This window comes from Anopheles moucheti, chromosome 3 (genome assembly GCF_943734755.1).
Source record: "Anopheles moucheti chromosome 3, idAnoMoucSN_F20_07, whole genome shotgun sequence".
NCBI lineage: Eukaryota > Metazoa > Arthropoda > Insecta > Diptera > Culicidae > Anopheles > Anopheles moucheti.
Genome location: NC_069141.1, coordinates 43,497,720 through 43,512,181, shown reverse-complemented (window position 1 = coordinate 43,512,181; position 14,462 = coordinate 43,497,720). Strand labels below are relative to the sequence as shown.

The 14,462-nt window shown below is 40.8% G+C and overlaps 1 protein-coding gene across 1 annotated transcript; it reads right to left on the bottom strand.

Annotated features, from left to right (window-relative positions):
- Positions 1-1,069: 1,069 nt before the first annotated feature.
- Positions 1,070-8,901, bottom strand: LOC128302876 (uncharacterized). The gene is made up of 4 exons (XM_053039722.1): positions 8,758-8,901; positions 4,055-4,314; positions 1,890-2,023; positions 1,070-1,810 (listed from the first exon to the last, which is right to left on the bottom strand). The coding sequence occupies exons 2-4, from the start codon at positions 4,157-4,159 to the stop codon at positions 1,696-1,698; spliced, it is 354 nt and encodes a 117-aa protein (XP_052895682.1). The 5' UTR covers positions 4,160-4,314; positions 8,758-8,901; the 3' UTR covers positions 1,070-1,695.
- Between the last annotated feature and the right edge of the window lie 5,561 nt (positions 8,902-14,462).

The following is a 14,462-nucleotide window of genomic DNA, read 5'->3' as shown; positions in this document are numbered from 1 at the left end:
TTTCCGTTCGGTCTGCCCGAGGTGGGCTTAAGGACCTGATCAAACATTAAAGGGCCAAACCGTACGCAACCGTCCCCTAACCTTATTTTGTGATTTACTGGCATGAAATTGAATTTAACACAGTCCTCACAGTCGCTCACGGTAGTGAGTAAACAAACGCCTGCTCTAGCGTGATGGTTCACGCGTGAAGAAGTGCCGTGCTGATTAAATTATCAAATTACAAACAATTAATGGCGATGAATGCTAAGTACAGTGTGTGTTTGTGTGTTTTCTTTCCATTTCCACAAGCACAACAACAAAACAACAACACACAGCCTGAGCGTCTTCTGTACCAAACATACTTCATACGTCTTTTTACAGCAGCTCTAGTTTATTGAGATTTGCGATAAATATATGAATGTATGCATGTGTAAATACATTGTGTGCAGCTAGATGCTTTAATTCAATCGTGTGAACTGTTACAGGTAAAATGTGTCGGGTTATGTGCTGTTGGGGAATACGGAGGCTTTGCCATGTGCTCTGTGTTAAGATGTACGGGTCCGGTGTTAGGATTCTGTTGCAGTACAGCCAACGTCCTTAAAGCTTTTGGTGAGCTTTCTCTGTGTAGCGCCAGAAATGTTGGTCCAGACGAACAACATGTTCGTGTTCGTGTGTCTTTATGTGTACGAGTCTTTACGTCTACGCAACCGGAAAGTTGGGCAATTTTACACCTTCCCTTCCTTGTTTGACATGCATTTTTAGATGAAACCTAACCTGACTGATCGAGAAAAGGCCGTCAAATGCTTATCATGGTCTGCTTTGCATTTTTGGGCCGATCTGTTGTGTTTCGCAAAGGGAAATGGGCAAAGAAAATTTAAAAAGGAAGTTAAGTGCTCACACAGAACAGAGCATTAAATTTGCAAACCGGGGGGGGAGTAGTTGTATTTTTTTCTTGTTTCGTTTTGTTGCTCTTGTACTGCGTCAAACATTATCAACCGTCCCAATTAGTTTACATGTAGTTACATATATTGTGTATTTCACCTCAAAGAGAAACGGCAATAGGGCTTTTGCTAGAGTGTTGTGTATACACTAATGATCGCCATATTGTTTATTTTTTTTGTTGGTTTTATTTTGCTACAATAGTCTTTCGTGTGTGTGTTTTTTTTTTGCTGTTTGGTTCAGCTTCCATTCGCGTCCGATAGTATTTCGTAGATAAAATATGACTTTAAACATTTACAAACATCCCTGTCACACCAAATAGATTAGCAGCAACCGATACCGGAGATAACCTCAACACATGAGGTCATATGTGTATGTGTGTGTGGGTTTTTTTTTTGTTGCGTGTATAATTCTTAACTTTTTTTTGGTATATTTTTGTTTCGTTCCATTTCGAAAATCAACAAACATTACGAAACATTCTATCTTTGTTCCGTTCTGATCCTTCTCCTCCCTCTCCTGGGATGGTCACCCCCTCGCGCGGACAGAAGTCCACCCCTTGGAAATTCATTTCACTTGCGTCTAGCGGCTAAACGACCGGATAGAGATGCTGGCGAAGGCCGAACAGGAGCTTACACAACTACGGGATGGAAGATTGAAGGAACTGGAAACGCGGCACAAACTCACACTCTGCCCCAAGCCTCCTCCTACTCCCTCTGCACACAGTTCCCCCGGGGGACATGGTTCGGTAGTGATGGTGGAGTACACCGAGCAGACCGCTTACTTCTTGAAGCAGGAGATGGGATTGAAGTAGCACTGACGGTACCGAATTTGGCGCTTCATTTCTGGCGCCCGGTACAGCTGATCCCATCCACCACCGCCACCGCTGATGGCGCTAGACGTAAGAGAGCCGGCCCACGAAAAAGGCGATGAATTGATTTGTTAATCGTTTGTGCAATTGTGTGGGGACTTACTTGCTCTGGGCGTACTGCGCCAACAGTTGCAGCTGTAACGGATCCAGCCCATAGTTGTCCAACTGGTTCGATACGTACGAGTTGTAGTTTGTGTAGAGTTTTCGCAGCTCGTTCGGGTTTATCTCGGGCATATCCTGCAAAGACAAATACGGTTTTGTTCAACACAATGGGTCGAATGGTAAATATTTCATTGTCGCCTGCCGTACCAAAGAAACGTCTCACACCGCCAAGAAGATTTGACTCAAAGCCATATGTTGGCTGTAGTCATATTTCACAGGTTCTTTGATTTTGGAATAGCGATTTGTTACGAAAAAGATAAAAGCGGAAGGTATTTTGGAATATTCATTTTATAGAATTTAACAAATTCAGTGGAAAATAATTTGCTTGATTTGTTTCTTTGATTGTTTGATAATGGATTAAAAATGTATAGAGTTTATTGTTCTTCAACATTAAACTAATTTTTACACCATTTTTGTTCCACAAGCTTGACTAAAGCATGAGTCTGTGTGTTTGCTTCTCTCGTTTTGATGGAGTCCGGAAGGACCTTTTGGATATCTTGATATGCCTAAGAATCATTAATTATGTCTGACTGGGTATTACAACAAAGACCTTCGAATGGAAGTAGCTGTGGTTCGAGCTTTTCACTGAAATATCTTTCGAAGGATTGAAGTCCTAAATATCAGTGGTAGAGGAGTTTTCTGAACTCAAATTATCAACGGAAATAAATTTTAATAGAAAGGGGTTCCTGTTGAGGACTATGAAGCTGATGCGGTCTATATTCACATCAGCAACAAATTTAGTTTTGAGGAGTTATCAGAGATAAAAGAGGCTTTCTTTACAAGAGAAATTAAGAAAATCTTTTTAATAGAACTATAGAGTTTGTGGATAAAAGTAATCTTCGAAAAGTAGTAAATGGTCATGCGTTGTTGTTTAACGAATCTTGTCTTAAACATTTCCCCAAAACCCTGAACCATAGTATGTTTACTTCTCATGATTAGTAATAAAACATTATAATAAAAGAAATCAAAGTTTTCTAATCATTTATACATACCAGCAAACTAAAATCATGTACAGCAAAGTACATTATTCGAATGTAATCATTCATGTCAGTCACAAACGACCTGCGAGCCAAACGGTTATGTACGCAAATTAGTCTACGTTACGCTTTAAACGCCTCAATATCCTTCAATCTTCGGTATCCTTTCCATTCAAAACGGAAAAGGGACATGTTTATGAAAACACCTGTTGACTTGGTTTGCGAGCCAACGCAAACAACCAAAGCCGTGGGAAGAGATTTCACATGCAGCATCCACCCCGATCCTTAAGAATCAAGCCTTTTGCTCAGCATACCAGAAGGATCATAAACTTCTGGTACGGCAGCAAGCTAACACGATAAATCACATCTCATCGAAACGTCCGATTACGTATGGAACGGAGCATCACACGGGCTCGAACTCTAACACCCATGTAGGAAGCATCGTTTCCTACTGAGCCATCGTCTGCCGATAAAGGTGGAAGGATACGCGCGCCGGACAGGCAGACCCGGGAAGCTAACCTTAGCATCGTTTGTCAAGGGCGCTTCTGCGGGAAACCACTTGTCGTCAATTTCCGTCTCCTTTCCATACTGATTGCTTGTTTATGTGCTCAGAATTTATGCTGACAAGCGTTACCGTTACGTTCGTACATTGCTGCCACGCTTCCACCGACGACGACAATGAAGTTGCGATAGTCTCAACGCAAACCACGAGCTTATGGTTGGCTTGTGACCGTTGTACTCCACACTTATTCTTTTTTCTTACGCTCGCCGCTACGCTATTAGTAGCGAGATGCATTTACCAATGCAGCTGTTGCACACGGTGCACGGTGTCATTGGCGATGGGCGATGGAAGAAAATAGAATGTAAAATATTTCACAACAAATGCTTTAAAAGCACACAAATAACAAAAAAGCGACAATAAGAAAAAAAGAAACGATTCCCTGCTCCACCGTTGACAGTGTGGTCAACAGCACGATGCTCAGAAATAAGTGGCACAAATTGAAGAATAATAAAGTGACGCCAGGCGATGCTGTTGGTTCACGCAGCCGTATCGATCCTTGACGGGCAGCCACGGGCAACTTCACCCGACTGATAAGTACCTGTACAGCACTAACCGCAAAACACCTACCTGATTATCGATTGCATTTTGCGGTCGACCGGAGCCCAGCTTCACGACGAACAATAGCGCCAGGACGAAGAGAATCTGTCGCGAAGGTGTGGTAGGAGCAGCCATCGGTACTGTGGGGTGGAGTGATGAGTTGCTTTTCGAAAGATTCGGTTGCACTTTTCGCCGCCTGCAACCCGAGGAACACTGCTGTTCTGTTCTGATGAGCACTGGCGGGGCGCTTACTGGGCGCTTTTACCACCGGCTTTCGTGTTCCGCTCGTACTGTGAAAGATTGTAGACAAGAAATCTCGGTTAAGTTCAAAAGGGTGGACAAGGGTGGTGGAGCGTTATGAAAATAAAATACAATTAATTCTGCGGCGGTGGTGCTATGACCAGGTGAAGACGTTACCCCGGAAGGAAGATCGCAAGTGGCATCAAGAGTCCTGTTCAGGTTATGCAGTAAATTGAAATTCCGCCATCGGCTGTCTATTGATGATGTAGTTTCATAAAGATTAATATTTATCAGGTGTAAGCTGCACTGAATTGGCAGGATTATGCACCGTAACGCCAGCGTAAAGTGACGCCGGATTGGCAAATAGTGTACAATGTAAGGTTGGTCTATCGACGAGATGGAAAGAGTCTGTGCCTTTACATGATCTGGTATATGAATTGTTTTTAGTGTTTTAAAAGTATTTTGAAAAATCTTCATCATTCTTTATTAATATTAAATTATTTATTTATTTAATTCATAAAATAGGGACATCATATTATCATATTACTTTAAATAAATAGTTGTATAACATCGAAAAAACAACTTTAAGGCAGTACTGTTTTGAAAAAAAAATTTAAGAAAAACAAACCGTTTAAAAGGGTGTCCCTATGTCAGCGCTAAAAGCTCGATCACAGACCAACCTCATGTGGACATACAAGTAACCACATTGAAACCATCTCTACCGTCGCTTGTCTACACACACTTTGTACGATAGCAGCTTCCATGCAGAGATGCAAATGACAACTTCAATTCAACTCCACAACAGTACGTAGTGTTAAGCTAACATAAACACTGCCACCCGGCTTACACAAATGTCCCACAGCCAGTGGTCAGCTGATGAGTAGCCTAAAGAGCTACCGCACTGTCGTCTAATTAACTCGCAACCCACGTACGGCCCACTTTTTATCTGTCTCGCGTACGTACCTCTCGGTTAGGGAAGTACGGCCACCCGTACACACTCCTAACGGGAGGGTTTGGGGCCGAGAACAGACAATATTATCTTTTCAACAACAAAAAAAAACAATGTCCCAAGGCTCACACTAGCAACGTAGAAGCAACATAAAGTCGGCTTGGTAGTTTCTTTTTAGTGAGATGTTTTTTTTAATATTTTTTTTGCCCATGCTGGCATACTGTCTGCTGTCGATTACAGGTCCTACTACTGATCGATGCTGCCAATGACAGTTCGATTGTTCCGGCTGCATCATAAAAAACCCGAGATAATGGGACGTACATTTGTGCTTTGCTGATGTCTTATTGTTTGGTTGTTTTTTGTCCCTGTTTTTACACACTTTTTAATCCATAAAATGCAAAGTAGAGGTTAATTTTACTGTTCCGTTTTTGCCGCTAAAAAGAATATGGAACGAATTGGGACGGAAAGCTGTCTTCCATTTTCCTTCAGCTCCGCTCATTAATCATGGGTCGCTAGAAAACACCATGCGTCTCCATAAAGCGTTTCCGTTTCAATAAAAAAATCATTGTACTTGGTCAGGGTTTCTAAACGACCCATTTGTTCCAATGTGTATGTGTGTGTGTGTATATGTGTTGTGATGTGCATGGGTATGTTGCGGCATGGTGCGGAGGCTAGCAATGGAATTTCCAATTCGGCAGAGCGTAAAATTAAGGATAAACTTTACCTTTTTCACTCCATCTTGCGGTTTTGGATCATGTCAACCCCATGGAAAGCACGATATTAGAGGATGTAGCGTAACAGATGTGTGGCGGTTGTTGAGAGCCATTTTTGTGGTAATTTGAACGATGTAATTATCTCCATTGCTAAACGACGTGCGGCTAATTATTCCCAAACGTTAACCGTACCTGCCGTATATCATGTATCGTTTAATCAGCACGGGTTGCCGAACGATGGCGTCTTCGAACAGACGAGCTAGTCCCGTACTTTTCCAAAGGGGTTTGCCGGTATACATGAGCAATTACAGGTTAATGAAGAAAGTTCGCATTTACTTACCGAGCGGTTAAGCAAGTTAGAAAAGAAACTTAAGTAGCTAAAGGCAGATTTAATATAGTTCGTTGTTTAGCTTGCATTTAAATCAATCCACCCGATATTACAAAATAAGCAAAAAAAACCCAACCGGCGTACGTTCCAGCTAGATTGTTTTACTCAATTTCCGGCGGTTATGATGACACATGTATGTACTGCCTGACGTCATGGAATTCAATAAATAAAAAAATGACCTAGATCAGGCAAAGGACAATCGGGTGAAACGGTACTTTTTTACGATTTCAACCTGTTGATAGCTGTCAACGTGATTGACGAAGGTGCCTGGATGGGTGAACTTTCCGTCACTAAAAGAATCGGGTTCGAAGGAATGGACAGCACCATGGGATATGATGCACGTAAATCAAGCCTGCACGCATTAACGAGCCGGACAAAACACGCAGACAACAATTCGACGTATTGATAACGGCAAGTATTTGAAGGCAATTAAAATGACCTTTTTCCGGCTCGGAACATTCGCTGCTTATCCCGTCCGGGGAGGAGGATGGAAATGTCTGCTGTGAAGCGTGTCAAAACAATAGTGCTTGTTTAAATATTCTATTTTTCTTCTTTTCTTCCCGGAACGCTACACGATCACCGGCAAAGGCGGAAGGTGAAACATCCAAACCGTTATGGTGGTTTGGTGGTTGATGATGAACTGCTGTGCAACATTCTCGGTTGTAAAGAACGGGGAAGGACAACATGTCCCACGTTAATATTTTACTTTCCTTGACACATGATATTTTAATGTGCTCAGGTTTCTATTCCGTTGCATGACGCGCTTGCTACATTTGCATATCATACAAGCTGGAGCAACTAGTGCCTGCCGCATTGCCAGCGAAGAAAGATATTAAAGTAGTATGTCCTTTTAGAATCATTGTTAAAGTGACAATTCAAATTATTTTTGTATGTGGAAATCAAATTATTTTAATTGGCATTTAAGTACATTTGTGAGATTGAATAATTTAGGAAGTACTAGTTGTAAACAGCTTTGCTGAAAACAAACATATTTTTTGCAAATAATATCTCATTCAAATGCATTCATTTCAGTTTTTCCTTAGTCAGTTTGCGGTTAATTAAGACAAAATTTTAGGATTTGGATTCATACATTTATTGGTATATTGGTATATCAACAGGCAAGTAAATAAATTGTAATTAATAAATCGAAATTGTTAGGAGAAAATAATTGAAATTGCTAAAGGTGTACTCTTACAAAAGATATTAAATTTCCAACAGTACTTTAACATTAACCAAAATGGCTTGATTTGAAATTGTTTTAAAAAATAAAACGACAAAAAAACGTAATATGTTCATCTAATTTAATTGAATAATTATCTAATTTCTAATTTTTAGGCAATTTAGGAAACTATGAACTTCACGGCAACAAATTTAAATTGTTTCTAGATTTTATTCGATATTCGATTATATGTTTATGACGGCAAATTATTGACAATCCGGTGAATGTGTTGAATACAAATTAATAGATAATTCATTAATAATATTTGTTGCTTTTATGAGTAATTAATTGATTACTAATTAATAATTATGTAGTGCTGTAGTAATTTCTATATTATTTTAATGGAAGTGTAGTGTATTTTATCATCTTTATTGTTTTGTTTTACTATTAAGCTGAATTTGAAATTTTATCAAATTTATATGTTTTTATAAAAAAATGTATATCTTTTTTTTTAATAAAATTCGAAGTTTAATCAAATTTATATGTTTTAATAATAAAACATATATTTTTTAAATAATTTGATAAAATTTGCATGATTTTCGTACGTTTTAACAAAAAAAAAAACAACTTATAACCTGTAAACCTTATATCAAACAATTTAAGTTCCATTAAAACCAATACTGCTTATGCCTGGGGAAATTATCATGGTTTATGCATAAAGTTGGCATCAAACATGTCCTATATTTAGCATTGTTAAATATCATTTTCGTATTACTATCGAAACCCTGCTTCACTTGCCTTCCTATTCGTACAGAGACCTATTTGCTCAACGTAGGCAGCACTGTACGCTTTTAATTAGTCACTACATGACATGCTTTTCCTCGCACACCAAGGTCGTAAAAAAGCGGCCTGATGAGGAATAAAACTATTCGTAATGGGTTTTAACGGTTCACACATCGAATAAATCAATCAACAAAACCCCGCCGACTAGTGCACTTGACCTAACCGAATGCTTTGGCTAATATTGTTTCATTGTTTGATGCGGTTACGCATTTGATGCATTTATGTACATTTGCCTCGTTTGCGCGTCCTTCCTGCTACCTGTATCCTGCAGCTCGGGAGGGATCGAAAGCCGAAAAAAAGGGCAAACAACACACAAAGCCAAACTTAGACCACGGGCATCATTTATCCATTAGAAGCGGTAGGATGCGAACATTATAGCCTTTCTTGTAACAACTTCCCAATCTACCGGAATCGTAATCGTACCGCTAAAACGCTACTCACATGAGAAAATGCGCTACAAACGCTCCGGACAATCGCACACGAGAACCACTCAAGTCTGCACCACGACCAAGTACAATCTGCACTACTTTCACCAAACCGGAACGGCACAAGCACACTGGTCCGAAGCAGCACGTTATTAGATCACTTGGCCCTATGCGTTGCTTACAAACACACGAGTCCGTCAACCGTTGCGTTCCAAAACTGAGTCTGCTGCGATATGAGCGATCCGGCAGTGGCCGTTACAATATTTATACGAGCCCGAATCTCGTGCTGGGGCGCAGAACCGTCGCACGCATGGTTCGAAGGATGACAGTTTTGCTCGATTTGTGTCCCGCTCTATCGCTATCTCCAGCGGGCAGTTTTGCGTATGTCGCCCATCCTTGTCGCGTTTCATTTTCTCTACCCTTTTTTTCTTGCCCGATATCGGTTTTCTCTATCGCACCGCTAGGGTTGAGTGGGAACAGGAAGAAACCTAACGCTACGCGGTTTACTACGATCGTGTGCGCTTCTCAGTGACGCGCGCGAAAAGCTCCTTCGCAGCTTTGTACCACACCGTGCGTTTCTTACGCGGCAGCCCGGTGCGAGTTGGAGGTTTTATGAACACGAAACACGGCCGGGGGATCATGATGATGAGTCGTTTTGGGTGCTATTTTCCTGCCAAGCTGCACTGCCATATCAACAAGTGAATGCAACAATATTGCAGTGACGATGTGCAGCACCTCGTGCATGATGGACTGGCAGCGTGGGTCTCCTGCATAACGATGAAAATCGCTTTTTTAACATACTGCTCCACCGGAAAATAGGACATTCCTTCGTCAATGTTCCATTTTACTTCGTTGCAAGAAAGCAAAAGATTGTTTTAAAAGCAACGAGCTTGTTTTGTTGCTAATTTTTTGCACAGTACTTTTGTTGATTGAATAAAATATTTATATATATATAGCTTTTGCGGGAAATTTTCTATTCTGTGTTCATTTTCGTTTACCTATCGCTCATCAGACTAATCCGCGAGGGAAATTGTGTGCTGCAGCGTAACCGATTACAAATGATTTACAACCCTCACGCGCGTTTTGGCGTTGTCTTCCGAGCACTTGACGGTGACGCGTTGATGACGAATCTCGAGTCCCCGGCCCGGGAAGGATACCGTTATGAATATTATATGGAAATCCTTTTCCAACTCAAGAATCACCCATCACCCGAAATCAATGACAGCGTTAGGCACAACGGAGGCGTTATTTATCGCAGCATCCCGTCACCCAAGCGACCGTGAGCCGTTTTTGGGATGAGAAAGGGAGAAAAGGGGCGAACGATTACAAAAACACACCACACACACATCGAATAAACGAATTAGCATATAGATATGCGTGAGCAGTGGGATCAAAGAGAACCCTCCCGTTTGGCTGAGGGCCTTTTCTGTAGTGGGCCAAATTACTGCCCTCAAAGTCGCCGTTCGCGTAACTCTTTGTCGGAAAAATGTCCTTTTCAACGCCGTACGGTGTGCGTAGAGAGGTCGTGCAAGTTTTCCCTTAACCTTCGATAAGGTGATGGTGTTAAAAATTGTCACATGTTTTTTATTTTGTTAGATTTTTGCTGTCCGGATCATTAGCTCGACAATAAAGCGAATCGTGTTTTGCGGATTTGAACTACGCGTGGAGTGAGCCGGGAGCAGGATGACAAGAGTTATCATCGGCAGGACAACATGGGTGCCCATTTATCAGCATCGGAATATAACGCCCATCAGGGGCATGATCAGGAATGCACGAAACGTGACTTTGAATTTTTCATCCAAAACCCTCGTCGCTTCCGAGACGAGCGCTGATACGAGAGCAAATACCACGGCACAGCAAAGCCAATGAAGCAGGAACAGGCATGACTTTCCGCTTTTGAGCATTGTGTCGAAGATATTTAGATTAATGTAGGCCGGCTGCAAAACAGGATCCCTCATTGGCTGGCCGTCCTGCATTCTCGGGTGCAACGCTAGTTTGAGTGCGTTGTACAATTGCATCGCACCTCTTAGCGCGGCTAGGCGTCTCCATCGCTCCGAGACGAAAATCAGCGCATAACGTTTACGTCACATCAAAAATAGTTCCTTTGCCTTTGTTTTGCAAACAATGTTTATTGGCGACGACCCGATCCCTTCGGGCAATGCGTCTTGTTGTAAATAAGTTCAGCACACTGACGCCATCACCGTTGATGGTTTCCGTTTGGAAGCGGGGGGGAAAAAAACAAACCAAAGATGAGATTGATTTTATTGGATAATGAATAGAAAACACAGTTTCTTCATTTCCCACTCTACCTCGTGGAGAGTTCGGTTTAAATCGTAATTGTATTTAGTGCTTCTAAAATAAGTTCCATGAAAATGTCTGTTGTGTACGGTGGGTTGCGCCCTAAACACCCTGCAGAAGCGGTATTGCGGAGGTTTAATGTTGCAAGCTGATAAAAAAAAAGCGTAATGACGCGAACGAGGAAGTCGATACTCCTCCGTTAGTGTTGTTGTTCTTTCTCCCTTTTTCCATAACCTTCAGGAAGATTAATCAACTATCTAATCTTACGTCAATTTTTGGCAAACCCGATAAACTATGACGACTTAGCTGACTAACCCGCCGGAGTTCTGTGAGATTTTCCACAGCCCCTGGCTGGAGTGCGCTATATGAGACACCAGTTAATTAATACGCAGCGATAATTTATGCTCCACAGACCAACCACGGAGCAGCGTTGGTTTTATCATTCATCAAACGCTTTCGCCACGTCCAGGTGCTTATCAACTCTCCCGAGGTACTTTTGCTCTTGGTCGGTATGCGGACATTATCTTACTTTACAGCTCGACAGGCCCTTGCAAAGAGACCCCACTCAGTTTCCGCCGTTGGTGCTGCCGGGGAATTTCCGGACGTTCCAGGATAGTGTTGCAGTGAGCAGCTTTTGCCCAATATTTATGGCTGAGCTGGTAAATTTGATTTTTCTTCACATCGAGCCATTAGATGTGTGCTATTAGCGTGAAGACTCTCTCCCCTTTTGCACCTCGCTCCAGAATGGATTACAGCCGGGAGTGTTCTATCAGTTCCAATCGTTCAAGGTTGAGCCTTTTTCTTACGTAAAACAAATTGCTAATCAACGCATTACACAACGGACCGGATTCCCAATTGGACATGAGCTACCGACGAAGCTGAACGCACTACATCAAACGAAATCTGACGCAGGACGGTAGCAACAACTGGTTGAAACTCTATCCCTCACTTATATGTTGCCGGTTGCTTGCTGGCTGGTCAAACTGTCGATCGAATCGAATGGACAGTGCGGCGGTGCGAAGGGAGTGCTCATCACATAAGAAATATCCATTTGCCAACCGTGTTGGTGGGTGTCCATGTGCCATCCTACTCAGCAAAACGGAATGATGTGGCAAAGTCGATAAAGGGCTACCGTTCGGTGCAGAAATCATTGCCTTTTTCCCCGTTTGGTCCCGATTACCTGACCTGGACGGGTGAATGGGCGGGAACAATTTTTATAATCTTGTAATTGAATTTTATGAAATGGATTATCATTCCCGGAGTTACAAAAACAACCAACTAATGCGATGATCTCCGGCTGCTCGACGGAACTCGACCTCGTTAGTGTACATTTTAAAGCGAATGAAAACGTGGTCGTGTTTCAGCCGCAAGCACTGCCAAAAATCAGTTAGTAATTGAGACGCAACATTTGGCACGGGTGGATCGAAAACTGCTGTCTCCAAATAGTCTGTTTCGTCAATAAGCAAGCAATGCCCAAGGCTACATAGCTTACAGATCACGTTTCTGTAAATCTAAACACTCTCGTATACGCTGTAGGTGTTAGGATTTATCCTGAGAAACCGTTGTTTTAGAGCCCAAATGATTGGAAATAATGAGACAAACGCTTTTCCCAACAAAGTGGTCATTTCTGAGAAAGAAAAGCTCAATGGAAAGCTTTGTGTTGTGTATCGGAAAAGTCAGATGGGAAGCCTTCAAATGAAAAAGATTGTACGCAAGGTCCCCAAAGAGAACTTTTGAACTGACAACCCAACAGGACTTTTCACGGGCGAGTCGGAACTAATCAGGACCGTTTCGGGACCCCCTGATTTGCAAATGTGAATGCAAGTGAAAACTCCTGTTGGGTTGGACTTGAAACTCTATCGAGGTTTGGGAATTGGCTAAGACTTCTGAAAGCTTTTTAGAGCTTTTGTGAAATATTTAACGAACATAAAAAACTTAGCGAAAGGCAAAAACACAAAAAAGGTAGTGGTGGTGATGGTGGTGGTGGTGGTGGTGGTACACATGTGCAGAAATCTCATGGTTGACCATAGTAATCTACTGTTCGTGCAACCCAAACTATTTGAACTATATCATCTTCAAATCTGTTGTTGTTTTTACTGATGGCAAGAAATATTTGTATGCATGGAACCGTAGAGTCTGGAACAGTGTTGCACCGTTGTGTAAATTACGATAGAAAAAATGGCGTTGTAATATTACAAATATCAAAATTAATGCAACCTTTTCGAAAATAACATCCAAAACAAACTGAACGCAAGAATATTATCGGGTTTCCAGTTTATTTTATGATATTATTGTCATGGATCCTGTAGATTCATGGATCCTCAAAGATTCATAGACTTATGACCGTTGCGGAAAAATTGTTTTATAATTATGTGTATTCTTTTTGCTTCTGAAATAGGATATTTTGTACAGATGAAATAAGTATGAGCTAGTGATGGAAAAGGAACGGAACCAGAAAATCACTAGAAAATTAAAATAATCCTGTATGATATGATTTTTTCTCATTCGTCTCCTTTATTGAACATTTTTATATAATTTTAATTACTGTTTTCGGTTTACAAAAAGTTTTGATTGTAAATTTGTTACTATGAAAGATATACGGCCGTTCTAACCATATTAAAAAAAAATTGTTAATATGAACTCTTCACTACTATCGGCTACTTGAATATGTTATCAGAACTCTGAAAATATCATCAAACAGAAGAATAAATTTAAACAAACAAACTGAAGAATTAAGGAAATGAATGTCATGTCAAGATCGAGTTCAAAAATGACTTTTCAAAAATTGTCAAAAAATAAGACGCAAAAATAAATAAATAACTGAAAAATGAATTAAATAACAATAAATAATAACGTGGGTTCAATCTTTTTACTGTGAGTGTTGCTTACATTCCACTACAGTTTTGAGCAAGTGTAACAGAAGTAAAAGTTTTCGTTATAACCTTGGCAAGACAAACAAAATTTGTAGGTGCCAAATTCAAAATTTAATTACGAATTTTCATGCACCTAGGTTCGTTCGTTCCACTGCAGCAATGGAACGAACCAAGTAGGTTCGGAACGCAATTCCCATCACTAGTATGAACACTGTTAGCATTCGATTGCGTGAACAGATTAAGCTGACTTCTTCCGAGCAACTGTTTTAGTTTGTACTTGCCACTGCGTTATTCAGTAAACGAAGGAAAAACGATAAATATTTTTAAGTATCATGTAAGTCAATTTTGTTTAGCTCAATTACCCCGAATTAATATTCACATAATAAATTCCATAATTACATTTGTTCAAACTATTCTATTCGATAAAAGCTCTACAACTTATTTTATCTGCATATTATAACCTTTTTGTCTGGTTTTGTTAACTGTGCCTTTTGAAAGAATCAGATATTTCAGTATTATTGCCAAGACCCTTCCCATTGTAAACAAAATT

What these genes read in the sequence shown, in the direction of transcription:
- LOC128302876 (XM_053039722.1), bottom strand. Translation starts at nt 4,159, where the DNA reads ATGGCTGCTCCTACCACACCTTCGCGACAGATTCTCTTCGTCCTGGCG. An exon ending in AAAATGCAATCGATAATCAG is followed by an intron (nt 2,024 to 4,054) that starts GTAGGTGTTTTG and finishes TTGTCTTTGCAG; the next exon opens with GATATGCCCGAGATAAACCC. An exon ending in GCGCAGTACGCCCAGAGCAA is followed by an intron (nt 1,811 to 1,889) that starts GTAAGTCCCCAC and finishes TCTTACGTCTAG; the next exon opens with CGCCATCAGCGGTGGCGGTG.